We start from the raw sequence: 14,243 nt of genomic DNA, 5'->3' as shown, positions 1-14,243 counted from the left end.
AGAGGATTGGGAAGATTTTAAAAACCAACAGAAGGCAACTAAAAATGCAACAAGGGGTGAAAAGATGAAATATTAAGCTAAGTTAGCCAATAATATAAAAGAGGATACAAAAAGTTTTTTTCAGATATATAAAGAGTAAAAGAGCGGCAAGAGTGGACATTGGACCACTGGAAAATGACGCTGGAGCGATAGTAATGGGCAACAAAGAAATGGCAGATGAACTGAATATGTGTTTTGAATCTATCTTCACTGTGGAAGACACCAGTGACATGCCAGAAATTCAAGAGAGTCAGGGGGCAGAAGTGAGTGTGGTCACTATTACTAAGGAGAAGGTGCTTGGGAAACTGGTAGGCCTGAAAGTGGATAAGTCACCTGGACCAGATGGACTACACCCCAGGGTTCTGGAAGAGGTAGCTGAAGAGATTGTGGAGGCATTAGTAGTGATCTTCCAAGAATCACTTGAGTCAAGAATGGTACCGGAGGACTGGAAAATCAAAAATGTCACTGCACTCTTTAAGAAGGGAGGGAGGCAAAAGACAGGAAATTATAGGCCAGTTAGACTGACTTCAGTGGTTGGTAAGATGTTAGAGCTCATTGTTAAGGATGAGGTTTTGGGGAAGCTCATGATAAAATAGGCTGAAATCAGTATGGTTTCCTTTAGGGAAGATCTTGCCTGACAAATCTGTTGGAATTCTTTGAGGAAGTAACAGGCAGGATAGACAGGAGTTAGTGGATGTTGTTTACTTGGATTTTCAGAAGGCCTTTGACAAGGTGCCACACATGAGGCTGCTAAATGAGATACGAGCCCATGGTATTACAAGAAAGGTAGTAGCATGGACAGAAGATTGGCTGACTGACATAAGGCAAAGAGTGGGAATAAAGGGGGCCTTTTCTGGTTGCCTGCCGGTGACTAGTGGTGTTCCTCAGGGGATGGTGTTGGGTCCGCTATTTTTAACGTTATATGTTAATGATCTGGATAACGGAATTGAGGGCTTTGTGGCCAAGGTTACGGATGATACAAAGGTAGGTGGAGGGGCAGGTTGTGTTGAGGAAGCAGGAAGTCTGAAGAAGGATTTGGACAGCTTGGGAGAATGGGCAAAGAAATGGCTGATGGAATACAGCGTAGGGAAGTATATGGTCATGCACTTTGATAGAAGGAATAAATGCAGACACTATTTTCTCGACGTGGAGTGAATTCAGAAATCAGAGTTGCAAAGCGACTTGGGAGTCCTTGTGCAGGATTCCCTGAAGGTTAACTTGCAGTTTCAGTCAGTAGTAAGGAAGGCAAATGCAACGTTAGTATTCATTTCGAGAGGACTAGAATATGAAAGCAAGGGTGTAATGCTGAAGCTTTATAAAGCATTAGTCAGACCATATTTGGAGTATTGTGAGCAGTTTTGGGCCCCATATCTAAGGAAGGATGTGCTGGTATTGGAGAAGGTCTAGAGAAGATTTACAAGAATGATCCTGGCAATGGAAGGGTTAATGTATGAGGCCCGTTTGGTGGTTCTGGGCCTGTACTCACTGGAGTTCAGAAGGATGATGGGGGGATTTCATTGAAACCTGAATATTGAAAGGCCTGGATAGGGTGGACAGGGAGACGATGTTTCCAGTAGTGGGAGAGTCCTGGACCTGAGGGCATGGCCTCAGAATAGAAGGTTGTCCCTTTAGAACAGAGATGAGGAGGAATTTCTTTAGCCACATGATTGTGAATCTGTGGAATTCATTGCCACAGACAGCTGTGGAGGCCAAGTCATTGGGTATATTTAAAGCAGAGATTGATAGGTTCTTGATTAGTAAGGGGGTCAAAGGTTATGGGGAGAAGACACGAGAATGGGGTTGAGAGGGAAAAATAAATCAGCCACGATCGAATGGTGGAGCAGACTCAAAGGGCTGAATGGCCTAATTCTGCTCCTATTTCTTATGGTCTTATAACCAACATTGCATCTCAAAAGCTATAATATGCCTAATGAGACAATGAGTGCTCTCAGGCTTCCCTTGGAACCACACAAGAGGTCAAATACAGAGATCAGACTGTCAATTGGATGGAGAATTAAAGTAACTGGCAACTGGAAGCACAATTGTTACCTTGGTAGATTGAATAGAGCACTTAACCAACCTGTGCTTGACTTTTTCCAAATTGTGAGCACCGAATGCCATACATTAAATTACAAGTAGCACAAATAAGTCACTTGTACTACTTGTAATTTGATGTATGGCATTCACCTGAAAGACTGTTCGGGTTTGTGCCTGGTAGGAAGAGGTAAAATAGCAGGTAATGCATTTCCTGCAGTTGCATGGGGAAATGACATGAGGAGAGGCTGTTGGTGGAAGCCAGAGGCTAGAGAGTTGAAGAAGAAATGGTCCAATTTATGGTGCTGAAAGGGAGGGGAGTAAGGTGTCCCTGTCTGTTAGTAGCACCATACTGAAGATGATGCAAATTATGGAAGATTATCCGAAGGCTATTGAGGTAGAAGGTGAGGATAAGGATGTCCTATCACTGCTCCTGGTGGGAGGAGATGCAAGATAGCAGAAGTGAGGAAGATAGGACAGATCTGTCAATGATGATGGAGGGAAAACATAGTCAAGGAAAATAGGAAGGTGCCTTGAAAGCACTGCCTTGGAAGTTGTCATTATCAGAACAGATATGATGGAGCCAGAGAAGTTGGGAGAACAGAATGGGTTCCTAACCAGAACCAGGGTGGGAGGAGCCATAATCAAGATCACCATGCAAGTCTGTAATGGATACTGATTGGGAGCCTATCCCCTGAAATGAAGATACAGAAGTTGAGAAAAGGATAAAAGAGAGAGACAATGTGAAAGTGAGATAAGGGTGCAAACAGGCAGCAATTTCAGACAATTCTTTCCAGTTTGTAAGAGAACTAGCTAGTTCTGATGGAAGGTCAACCTGTAATGTTAACTCAGTTTTTCCCTCTCCAGAGATGCTGCTTGATCACCTTTGTATTTCAGATATGTTTGCTTGTTAATGTGCTCTTTGTTGTCCATTGTCAGGGAGCTCCCCTTATACATAGGATTGAAAGCAACAGGAATAAGTGAAAGAGCATTCATCAAAAGTGACTGCTTATGCAGAAAAGTATGACACTATTTTAATCACATCAAATTGTTCAGGGTCAAGCAAAATGTGGTGTCTACTGCTGAAACTTGAGCAGCACTTCCCCATTTTGCAGAATGGTCATTTGGCTTAAAATGAAGCTCACTGGAGTTCCAAGTAGGAACAGGATTTCTCATCACCGAAAGAGTGTTGACTTTATGGCCTTGAAGTGTTAGCCCCTCAACTAATCTCCCTTCCCACTGCACACCAATCTGATGAGTATATTGTGACATGCTTTACTTTTAGCCACATTGACTATAATGCTGGATAATATCGATGATGCTGATCAACAACTCAGTATTCAAATACTCAACCACTGTTTATAGTTGCAAGTTCAAGATCCACCAAGGGAAATGTATTTTGTTTGAAGGCCAGAGTCTTTTAGACAATATGTTATAATCAGTGCAGATGGACCAAGAAAGGAAGACACCAGAGGCATGTTTATCTTTTAAGGGTGGTATGCATAAATAACGTGTTCTTCTTCCACTCAATGGGAGATAAAGTTGTCGATGTGATGTAGGAACTTCACCCTCCTACTCCTTTTGTTCTTGCTGGTTTTTATGCCCTGCCTTATGACAATTAGACTTTCATGTCTCCTTGCTGCTTTTCCTCTGACACCGGCTGCTATCTATATTTTACAAGTTTGTGCAGCAGGCAGCAACTATGATGAGGTCTTTTCACATTGGCATAGACTGCAGGGGTCCACTGGACGGTTTCTTACAATAAAATCTCATCTTATCCACTGGCACTTTCCAGTACAATCTTGTTATCTCACTGGTTCTCACTGTATCTGTTAGATTAGCTGATATGGCTGAAGTGTGATCTCATGTGATCGGCAACAGGAGTAAGTAGTATCTGAAAATGCTGTGCAGTGCAGATACTCTCAGGATGTTGTTGTCTTGGGAACTGCCAACAAACATGATATCCTCTCTCAAAAGATTCTTCTCATAATTTACATTTAGGGAGTGAAATGCCTCTATTCACAAGAAGGTGCAGGTCTAATGGGAACATGAGCACAGTAAATAACCCTCTACCCAGTGCCTGAAATATCTGCCACCATAGAGTACTACAGCACAGAAGCAGGCCCTTTGGCCCACCTAGTCCATGCTGACTTAATCTTCTGCCTAGTCCCATCTACCTGCACCCAGACCATATCCCTCCAAACCCCTCCCATCCATGTACCTATCCAAACCACTCTTAAATGTTACAACTGAACCTGCATCTACCACTTCTGCTGGCAGTTTGAATTAGTATCAGGAGCCAAAGTCAACTGTGAGGCTATGCTCTTTGGAAACTGGCCCAGCCAGTTCTGCATCCCCGTCACCATCAGGTCCGACTACCTGAAGCTGCTGGGGATCTGGTCCAGAGGGACCAAGGCGTTGGACAAAAATTAGCTGAAGCGGATGGGCAAGAATAAGCAAAAATTGGGACTGTGGGATAGATGCTCACTCTCAATAACTTGTAGGAACATGGTTATCAGACGCAAGGTGCTCTTGGTGCTGCTTTATTTGGCGCAGGAGATGCCCATTCCCTGCTCCTCCACCCTGGCAGTCACCCAAGCCATCTTCTGGTTCATCTGGAGATCCAAAATGGAATGGATCCAGCAGGTCACAATGCACAAGTCCGCAGACAATGGGCGCAAAAGCATATCCAAAATCACCCTCCTCCTGCTGGTCACCTTTGTGTATGGCTGCATCAGGCTGTGCTTGGAACCAAAGTACAGGGCACCAAGTGCCACTACATGCTGAGGTTCTACCTGTCCTTGGTGATGCAAAGGATAGGCCTGGCCCAGTCAGCTGGACTTTGCTACACTACCTGTCCTTCGTGGAAACATTCTTCCAGAAAAATACCTTGGACCATAAGTCCATCAGACAGTGGTCTGCATGGAATGTCCTGCAGATACTGCGGGACAAAGACACAACGGATCCACTGGAGTGTTTCCCTGAGCAGACTGTCCAGATCATCTGGCAGAATGCCTCATTGCCAAAATTGACCAACAAACACAAAAACTTGCATGGCTGATGGTGAGAGGGGCCCTCCCCGTCAGATCCTTCCTGTATGGTCAGAATCTCATTCCCAATGCACGCAGCCACAGGATGGCTGTGATGAGGAGGACACTGTTGCCCACCTCTTATGTGGATTGCATATTTGCAAAGAGGGTCTGGAGAAGGATGCAAGGTACCTTGTCATGGTTCATCCCAAGCAGCTGCTGATCTATGGACTGTTCCCATGGACACACAGACAGATATCAAGTGCTGCTGGAAAATCATCATCGTGGTGAAAAACACTCTTTGGTCTGGCCAAAACTTGCTAGTCTTCCAGTACAACGAGCAGTCTGTGGGGGAAATGCTGCCGAATGGCACATTCCCAGTTGCAGGAGTAAATGCTGAGGAATCCACTGAAGCTCAGTACAGCCAATGCAAAGGTCTTGTAGGGTAGGTCTGCAATCCAGGGCCCTATGGCTACTGGATATTGAGGGACTGGGTCCAGTGTGGAAGCTCCTCAAACAACCAAAGTTCGTATCATCGCAGGGGGTCACGAGTGGTAATGGTGCTATGTACACAAAAGTGTGCTAATACTACTAATGTATAGAACCAATGACACTGTCTATAGACTGAATGATACTATGAGTGTAAAGAACCATACACTGCGTTTTTTCCTTTGTACTTGTATATATATTTTTTATTATGAATAAAGTTTATTTCTGAAGTATAAAAGAAATTACTTTATGAGCAGAGAGCCTCTGATGCTGCAGTGAGCAACAAATTGAGAAAAATGGCATAGATCTGCAGTGAGTGATCGCTGCCATTTTTCTCAGTTTGTTGCAGGGAGACTTGAAGGCTGAGAATCACCATCATCTGGATTTCTAGGGAGATAGCACCAAGGAATGAGAGCATGATCAAAGGTCCCCCAGAGAATTTCACATATCTCGACGGTTACAGACGTTGAAAACTTTAGCCTAAGAATACACTGTTCATTAGGCAGGTCAAGACTGGAAGATAGTGTAGGAACAGATACTTTATAGACAGGCATGTCCTGAGGTCCAGAACTCACCCAAGTGGCTTTCCATACCCATCCCAAAGCCTTCAAGTCAGGGAATGTTACCAGTGGTGTCACCACTGCGGTACCCACGAATGAGCAGCACAGCAGCTGAAGGATGGGGAGCAAAAAAATCCCTTTAGACAAAGCACACACCGTAGACTCTGAGCAATGTGCATTCAGTTCTGAAGTAGCCCAGATCTCCTGATGTCAGTAAATAGCAAGAAAAGAACATAGCACTACATTCTCTTATTTTAAATAAAACTGTTTGACTACATTCTTCTGAGATTCTTCCATTATGATTGCTGAGGACTTCTGTGCTCCAAGTTTTGCATAGGTGGAAACATGCATTGTCATTGAGTGCTTACCTGATGTCAAAAAAATGACAGGTATGCTAATGTGGAATTATACCCAGAACTGCCTGGTTCAATTTCACAATTGCTGTGATTTCACCAAGAAATGATCAATCTTGCAATCAACTCCAGGCAAAATGGATTTTGGACCATACACTGCTTTTTAAAAAAAAGCTACCATGTGATTCAACTTCTAGGTGACAATTCTTCTATCTATAACAACTCCCTATACACTTCAGAAACATTGACGAGGTTTGCAAACCAGTTTGACAACCAGCATTCCTACAAGTCAAGCAAACTTTCAAGTAGATCCCTTATACAGGTCACCTGGTGGTGACCATAGGCTTCTTCTTACTGTTAAACACCAGGTTCACTTTGCAAGTTGAACACTTACATTGGCAACAATTGAGGTCCAATTATTTTTTTAAGTTCATTCAAGGGATGTGGGCTTCACAGACTGAGCCAGCATTTAATTGCCCAACACTAACTGCCCTTGAGAAGGTGATGGTCAGCTGCCTTCTTCAACTGCTGCAGTCCTCAAGGCATGGGTATACCCATAACTCTGTTAGGAAGAGACCCAGCCACAGTGAAGGGACAGCAATATATTTTCAAGTCAGGATGGTGTGTTCCCATGCTTTTGTTGTCCTTGTCCATCTAGCTGGTAGAGGTTGTGGGTTGGAAAGTGCTATCTAGGAGTCTTGCTGAATTACTGCAGTGCATCCTGTTGACGGTACTAACTGCTGCTACTGCGAGTCAATAGTGGAGCGACTGAATGGTTGTGGATGGGGTGCCTTTCAAGTGGGTTGCTACTATCTGTATGGTGTTGAGCTTCTTAAGTGCTATTGAAGCTTCACTCATCCAAACAAGTGGAGAGTATTCAATCACAATGCTGACTTGAGCCTTGTAGATGGTGGACAGGCTTTGCAAAGTAAGAGACCGGCTACTCACCACAGGATTCCTAGCCCCTGAGCTGCTCTTGTAGCCATATTGTGTATATGGCTACTCCAGTTCAGTTTCTGGTCAATGGTCATCCCCAGGATATTGATAATGGGGGAATTCAGTGATGGTAATGCCATTAAACGCCAGGGGAGGTGATAGCTGGATTTTCTCTTTTGGCAGTCCTGGAACTCAAATAAGCAAAAGGATTCATGATCTGATATGTCTGTTCAGTATATTTCCATGTTCAATTACTGGTGCCATCCACAACAATATGAAGGACAGTATAAATCATGATGCAAACTTGTGCATCACCCAGTGAATCCAAAGCAAATCAGACCTGCTGGCACCCAAACTGTGGCTACTAAAGAGCATAATTTCATCACCTTGCTATCCTAAGGATTTTCATATCAAGCTTTCTGGTTTTAATTATCTTGATGCATTTAAAAGATATTTCCTTCTTTGTTGATTTGGAACATTACTGTGACAAATGTTTTACAGTTTATGGTTGGTCAATAGCAGAACTAAGCAACTATAATCATTTAACAAAAGGATCATGTTTATGATATATAAATGATAAGATTAAGTATAAAGCACAGTTACAGAAAGCTCATTGTTTAAAAATATTCTACTTGCTTGGATGGTTTATATTTGTCCACTTTGACATTATACATCCAGTCTTCTAGCTTTTTCCTGATGTTAACATAAATTCCTTTGACTTCCCATTGTTTCTTCACATCTATTACTGTCATAAATCTAAAAAAGAGATTGCAACTATCAGAATTGCTTTTTAATTATGTTCTGCTCAACAATTAATTTCCTGCAGAACTCTGTAACTGATAAATCAATTAAGGAAAGATACATATACTTTCAGTAGTCATCTGGCAAATGTTCATGCAATTACTTCCTGGGTAGTACACACCAAGGCAGGTTTGGTGGTCCTGTGTAGACAAGGTGAATGTTCTTTTGAAAATCTGCCTGTTTGAACTGTCTTACAATAGTAGAGATAACGGGCCAATGGGTTTACTCCCAAATATTTGTCCAAAAAGAAAATTGTGTTACCACTACTAAAAAAAGAACTTTGTTAGTTGCTGCATTTCCATCTCTCCTTACTTGAATGACACAGGGTGGGAATTACCACAGGTCCCAAATTTCCTTCTTTTGCATCGTCATTTCCAGTTGGAAAGAACATCTCTCCAAAGCATTGCTGTGGCAATCAAAGGCACTTCACAGTTAACGGAAACTGTATGCAATACTGATGTTTTGGATATGTTCCAGAATGGTCTGGTCTGGAGTATTAATTAATGGTGTAATCATGCACAACTTTAGATTTGTCTTCCAAGGGAAAACTCACAGGGGAATTCAACATTTTTAACTTAAATAAATGGAAGGGATGAACCAAATATGACATTTGCAGTGACTTGACCATATGGATAACTTTGCAGTTGGATAATTGAGTATATTCTTACCATATTGAAATTGGTTTCTTAAAGAACAAGATCCATTATTTTTAAAAGTGCCCTTTAAAGAATTTCTAAACAACCATCACAATTTCTTGAGTGACCATTTTACCAGTTGCACACTGCACAGCCATAACCTTCAACATTGCCCCTACCTGACAGCACCTAAGGGAATGGAGGGGCAGGGAAGAGGGCAGACATACCATGTTGCTTTCCTGATACATTCTCATAGAAACCAAGCAAGATGCTGAAGAGTTCAAGTGAGTGCAAGTGCATATTTTGGATGCACAAATACAAACCCCTTTCTATTCTCCAATATGACCAATGGATCAAATACAAGAATTTTTTTTCTAATAGTTCCATTTGGAATAATCCAGACAGCTTTACAGGACTGAACCCTATCACTGGAGCCCATATGCAATTCTGACAAGGTCAATATACATGATTTCACAGCAAGTTCCCATCAGTTATGCTGGGGTAGCAGCAGAAACTCTCACAATGGGGAGTTTTCACCCCTTGTGCAATTTAACTTGGTACTCACTGTTTACTTGAGTGTTCCATTTGTCTCTTGTCAAAGAATTAGCAAAAGCTGGTAGAATTCAGGGAAATAAAGCTATACCCAAGAATTATAGAGTTCCAAATCAAATAAAAGACATTTCAATCAGTGGTAAATTTCACTTAAAACTCAGTTGGAGAGGATAACAAAAGAGTCAGAGGATGGATCTTCATTTCTCATTTTCTCCTCTTTAATCAAAACTAGGTGGATTTTTATTGAATGTAATAAAGACATGGAGAGCTTTTAACAGGTAAAATTTATTTGCAACTGAAACGCAGAACCTTTCTCAAGAAACTTGTTCAGCAAAATTTGGCTAAGGTATATAGGAATATAGCATTAGTTATTACTGAACAAATCATGAAGACATTTGACACTCAGTTTTCCCAATCCAAATAAGTTATTTTGTAAAACTGTGCACCTTTCAAATAATGTTCATCAAGTGGTTTGAAGACAAAATCAAATCTTCTTACATTAAAACCTGCATATACAAAAGAAATTTCTATTTTTCCTTAAAATATGCAAGGTCATTTCGACCTATGGAATCCATGCTGGCTCACAGAGCAAATCATTGTCCACGAATTTCTTCTGTAACCTATTCTCCCAACATTCCCATCAGCTTCCTCCAGATTCTACTACTCACCTATACACTAGGGGCAATTTACAGTGGCCAATTAACCTACCAATTCAAACATCTTTGGGATGTGGGAAGAAACCAGAGTACTCAGGGTAAACCCATATTGTCACAGGGAGAATGTGCAAACTCCACATACAGTACCAGAGGTCAGGACTGAACCTAGATTGCTGAAATTGTGAGGCAGAAGCTCTATTAGGTAGACCACTGTGCCACCCCAACTAATCAAGACTATCCTGGATTATAGTTTCTTAATATCAGCCAGTTTGGCAGGAGGAGTTTACAAAGCAGAAGGAGTATTATCAATTGCATCCTGCATTTTGGTAAAGCCAGCACCACAATGAAACTGCCAATGTAGAAGAATTTACAAGTTATTCACAATGGTACATCAGTTATTTTGTTAATACGTGCCTGAAAGACACCTGACTCCTAATCCCCAGAGCTTTGAAAACACTTCACAAATGAATAAGACCATATAGAGATTGGGTAACTCTTTTGCAGAACATCTGTTCTCCAATCACATTACACTTCCATCCCACTCCAACTCCTATCTATTCTCATGCTCCTTAATTGCTCAACAAAAACTTAAGAGTAAAGCATCTACTGACTAAACACATGACAGCCTTAAGGACCGAATATTGAGTTTAACAATTTCAGACAACGATCCTAATGCTCCTATTTGTGTCTCTGGACAGTTTTTTTTGTTTCTTTACTTATTACTTAACCACTGAATCACTGGCACTATCTTTTGTCATGTTTGCATTTTGTCATTTGAATTTTCTGCAATTCCAAAAGAGACATCCACTTTTATTCTTTCTTTCTCTTTCCTCTATCTCTGCTTCTTAAAACTTGCTTATTTCTAACTTTTCTGAAGAAAGGTTATTGAGCTAAAATGTTATTGTTTCTCTCTTTACATCTGCAGCTTGGAATTATTTCCAGAATTTTCCTGTTTCAGATCTCCAGCATGTGCAGTATTTTGCTTTGAGATTATTTATTAACATTTTTCAGATTTGTGGAAGGTCAATAATCTGAAAATCTTAAGTTTTTTTCTTTCTCCACAGATGCTGCCTAATTTGCTGAGCATTTTCAGTTTTTGCTTTAATTTTCAGCATCCAAAAGACCTTGCTTTAGTGCCTGGCAGGAATTATACTGGTCAGCCATGGGTACCTGAAATGACCCAATGGGATAAAAGATGAGTGTAGTCAAAGTACTGGAAATTCCACTTCTGATCGTCAGTGCCTCTTATTGTGAATAAAGGAAAAAAAATAGCTTGGGGAGAAATGGAAGAAATCCAACAATGACTCAAAAGAATTCCCAGAATATGTTTCCCAGTTCCAATAATAACAGTAATGTTTCTGGAGCCTCTAGTCTCAAAAATTCCATACTTCTACCAGTCTACGTTGATCCTGTCCTGGTATATTTCTTATACGTAGCATCTTATATGTATCTCCAGAATTTTGACACCCCAATATCACTGGATCCTGTTGAAAACTTCTATATATGCAAACCCTTCATATCTTGTCTGTAGTGTGTGGAGTATAACTAAAAAGGAACATGGTGCCCAAGGCTTTTCCTGATCATTAAGTATGCAGTCAAACCTGCTTCTTAATTAAATCACAGTTCAAAAATAAAAAGATATAAACTAGTACCTAGAATTCCAAGCATTATGCTCCTACCTTCCAGAATCAATCATGTTCTCAGTGATACTAATCAGCGTTCGTGCTGCTTGACGGTTAAGCATACCTGCACTATATTGCCGCCAATAACTGGTCTAAATGCAATTGCAAAAAAATCAAAAATAGTGTTAAAATATCTGATGGCCAATAACATTGAATAAAGATAATCAGACAACATATTTACAAGCAGACAATCATAAGATTAATTTAAGTAATGTGACAATGTGTGTATTTTAACCTTTTGAGCCTTTAAAAGACGTATCCTGGCTTCTTCCATCATATCATCTATCTCACGAAGGGAAGGTTCCCAAGGAATAGTCTTCTCACAGTCAGGGCAACGAGCTGTTTTAGTGCTTGGCAAAATTTCATCAATATTAACCTGAAAACCAAAAAACTTACTTTTATTTTGGTAATATGTAAAAGTAAATTAGTTACCACATTTTGAGTCACAATTATGACTCTGTTTTGCTCAATATGTAAGGGAAAGAGGAATTTCTTCACTTCCAGTTTCAATCATTTTGGCTATATCTTCCAATGGAGAAGTTTTTAAAATCATATTTCAGGACATGAGAGTTGTTGACAAGCCTTGCATTTACTGCTCATGCTTAATTGTGCTCAAGAAAGTGTTGGTGGACCTTGTTGGAGGAGCTCCCACAGAAATTGAAGTGGGGAGTTTGAAGGTTTTTACCCAATACTAATGAAGGATCAACCGTGTCTATTAAAATCAAGATGTTGCCTGAATTGAAGGGAATGTTAGAAGTAATGATTCCCCACTGCAACAACTGGTCTGTTCTTTTAGCTAATGTTGATGACTGGGAGGTACTGCTTTGGCAACTTGCCACAGTGCATTCACAATAAAAGGAAAATGTGGATGTTGTAGCTAGTGGAAAGGTAGCTGCTAAAGCAAACTGCTGTCTCTTGGATGATGTTAATGTCCTTGAGTAGCTGCAGCCAGGTAGGTGAAAACATTTCCATTGCTCAAGTGCCTTGTGAGTGTTAGGTAGGCTTTCGGAAGCCATAGTATTTATCAGTTTGCTTCAATTGAGTTTATAGTCAACAGTAGCCAAAGGATTTTTGCTGACAATGCCATTGAACATACTGAAAATAAATTAAATTTTCTGTTATTATTTGAGTCTTATTTAATTATAAGAATTGCCAATGGAACATCAGTTTGCAAACCATATCTCTTGAGCAGCCTCCTGCTGTGGGCCACTGCTCTGTAGACAGCTCTGTTTGTTTATAAAGCTGCCTTTTTAATTTCAGACTGATTACTGCATGCAATGTACATTAGAACCACTTCTCCTGAATTTCCGTTTGAATTAACGTCTGCTATATCCACATAATTCCTTAACTCCTGAATTCCTAACATTGGTAAATCTCCTCTGCAATCAGATCCTTCCTAGTATGGTGACTAGACTGCACACAATACTCCAAATACAGCCTAACCAGTGTTTTGTAAAGTTGAAACATAGTATCCCAACATTTATATTCTATGCCCCAATCTATGAAGATGAGCAGGACATATGTTTTCTTCACCACCCTATCTACCTATGTTGCCACTTTCAGGGAACTATGGACTTGAACTCCAAGGTCCCTCTGTTCATCAACATTCCTTAGCACCCTACCATTTACTGTATATGTCCTACTCTGAATTGACTTCCCAAAATGCATCACTTCACACTTATCAGGATTAAATCCCACCTGCCAATGCTCTGCCCAACTTTCCATTTGATCTATATCCTGCTGTAGCCTTAGAATAAGGGTCATAGTATTGGTTTCCCTTTTGCCTACAGAAGGGACTTTAAATCACCTGGTTGCTACAAATTTTCCATTCACATTCCCACCTGGTACACAGTGATCTCTGAACTCCAGTACATTTAATCTTCCAGCTAACCTTGCTAATGTTCCTACATTATGCTTATTTATTAATATGGTCTGTACATTTATTTTGGTGAACTTCTGCAGGCCAAAATGCTCCTTTCTCTTCTTTTTTCAGTTGTTTCCTTCTTTGGGCTACAATCGAGAGACTGAAATGATCTTTAAACTCCATTGTGTTTCTCCAGTGATATTCTTTATTTTTTAGTAGCACTCTGCTCAAACAGGGTCGCCCTTCACTGCTGGGCAGTAACAGAACTTTTATATCCGATTAATTGTAGTGATATTTTTCACTGTCATTTTCAGTTATGAAATGAAATTTCTCTTTAAAAGCAGCCAGTGCTATTTAAAAGCTGCAGGTACAAAAAATGTCATCCCTGAGGTAACACAAGCCTAGCCTCTCATGTCCTATGGGGAGGAAGTGCCAGAGTATACAAATTTGATGCATTATGGGGAAGACAAGCTCAATCATACATATCTGAATAGAATGCTAGAACTTGAGAGCATCAGAATGAACCTACAAGTTATCGGAGTCACTGTGGAACTTTTCATCTGCCACATCAACTCTGGATCACTTAACTCCTTTGCAAATAAAGCCGCAGGAT

At 40.7% G+C, this 14,243-nt stretch overlaps 1 protein-coding gene across 1 annotated transcript in view; it reads right to left on the bottom strand.

Moving 5' to 3' along the window:
• LOC127577987 (sodium/hydrogen exchanger 10-like) overlaps nucleotides 1–14,243 on the bottom strand; it is a 160,533-nt gene that overhangs the window by 63,403 nt on the left and 82,887 nt on the right. The window contains exons 12-13 of the mRNA XM_052029694.1: nucleotides 12,002–12,142; nucleotides 11,764–11,858 (exon numbers count right to left, since the gene is read on the bottom strand). Coding sequence (XP_051885654.1) covers nucleotides 11,764–11,858; nucleotides 12,002–12,142 — 236 coding nt within the window. The remainder of the gene's footprint in view (nucleotides 1–11,763; nucleotides 11,859–12,001; nucleotides 12,143–14,243) is intronic.

Source organism: Pristis pectinata, chromosome 14 (assembly GCF_009764475.1).
Source record: "Pristis pectinata isolate sPriPec2 chromosome 14, sPriPec2.1.pri, whole genome shotgun sequence".
NCBI classification, from domain to species: Eukaryota; Metazoa; Chordata; class Chondrichthyes; order Rhinopristiformes; family Pristidae; genus Pristis; species Pristis pectinata.
This window is presented reverse-complemented; position numbering and strand designations above follow the sequence as displayed.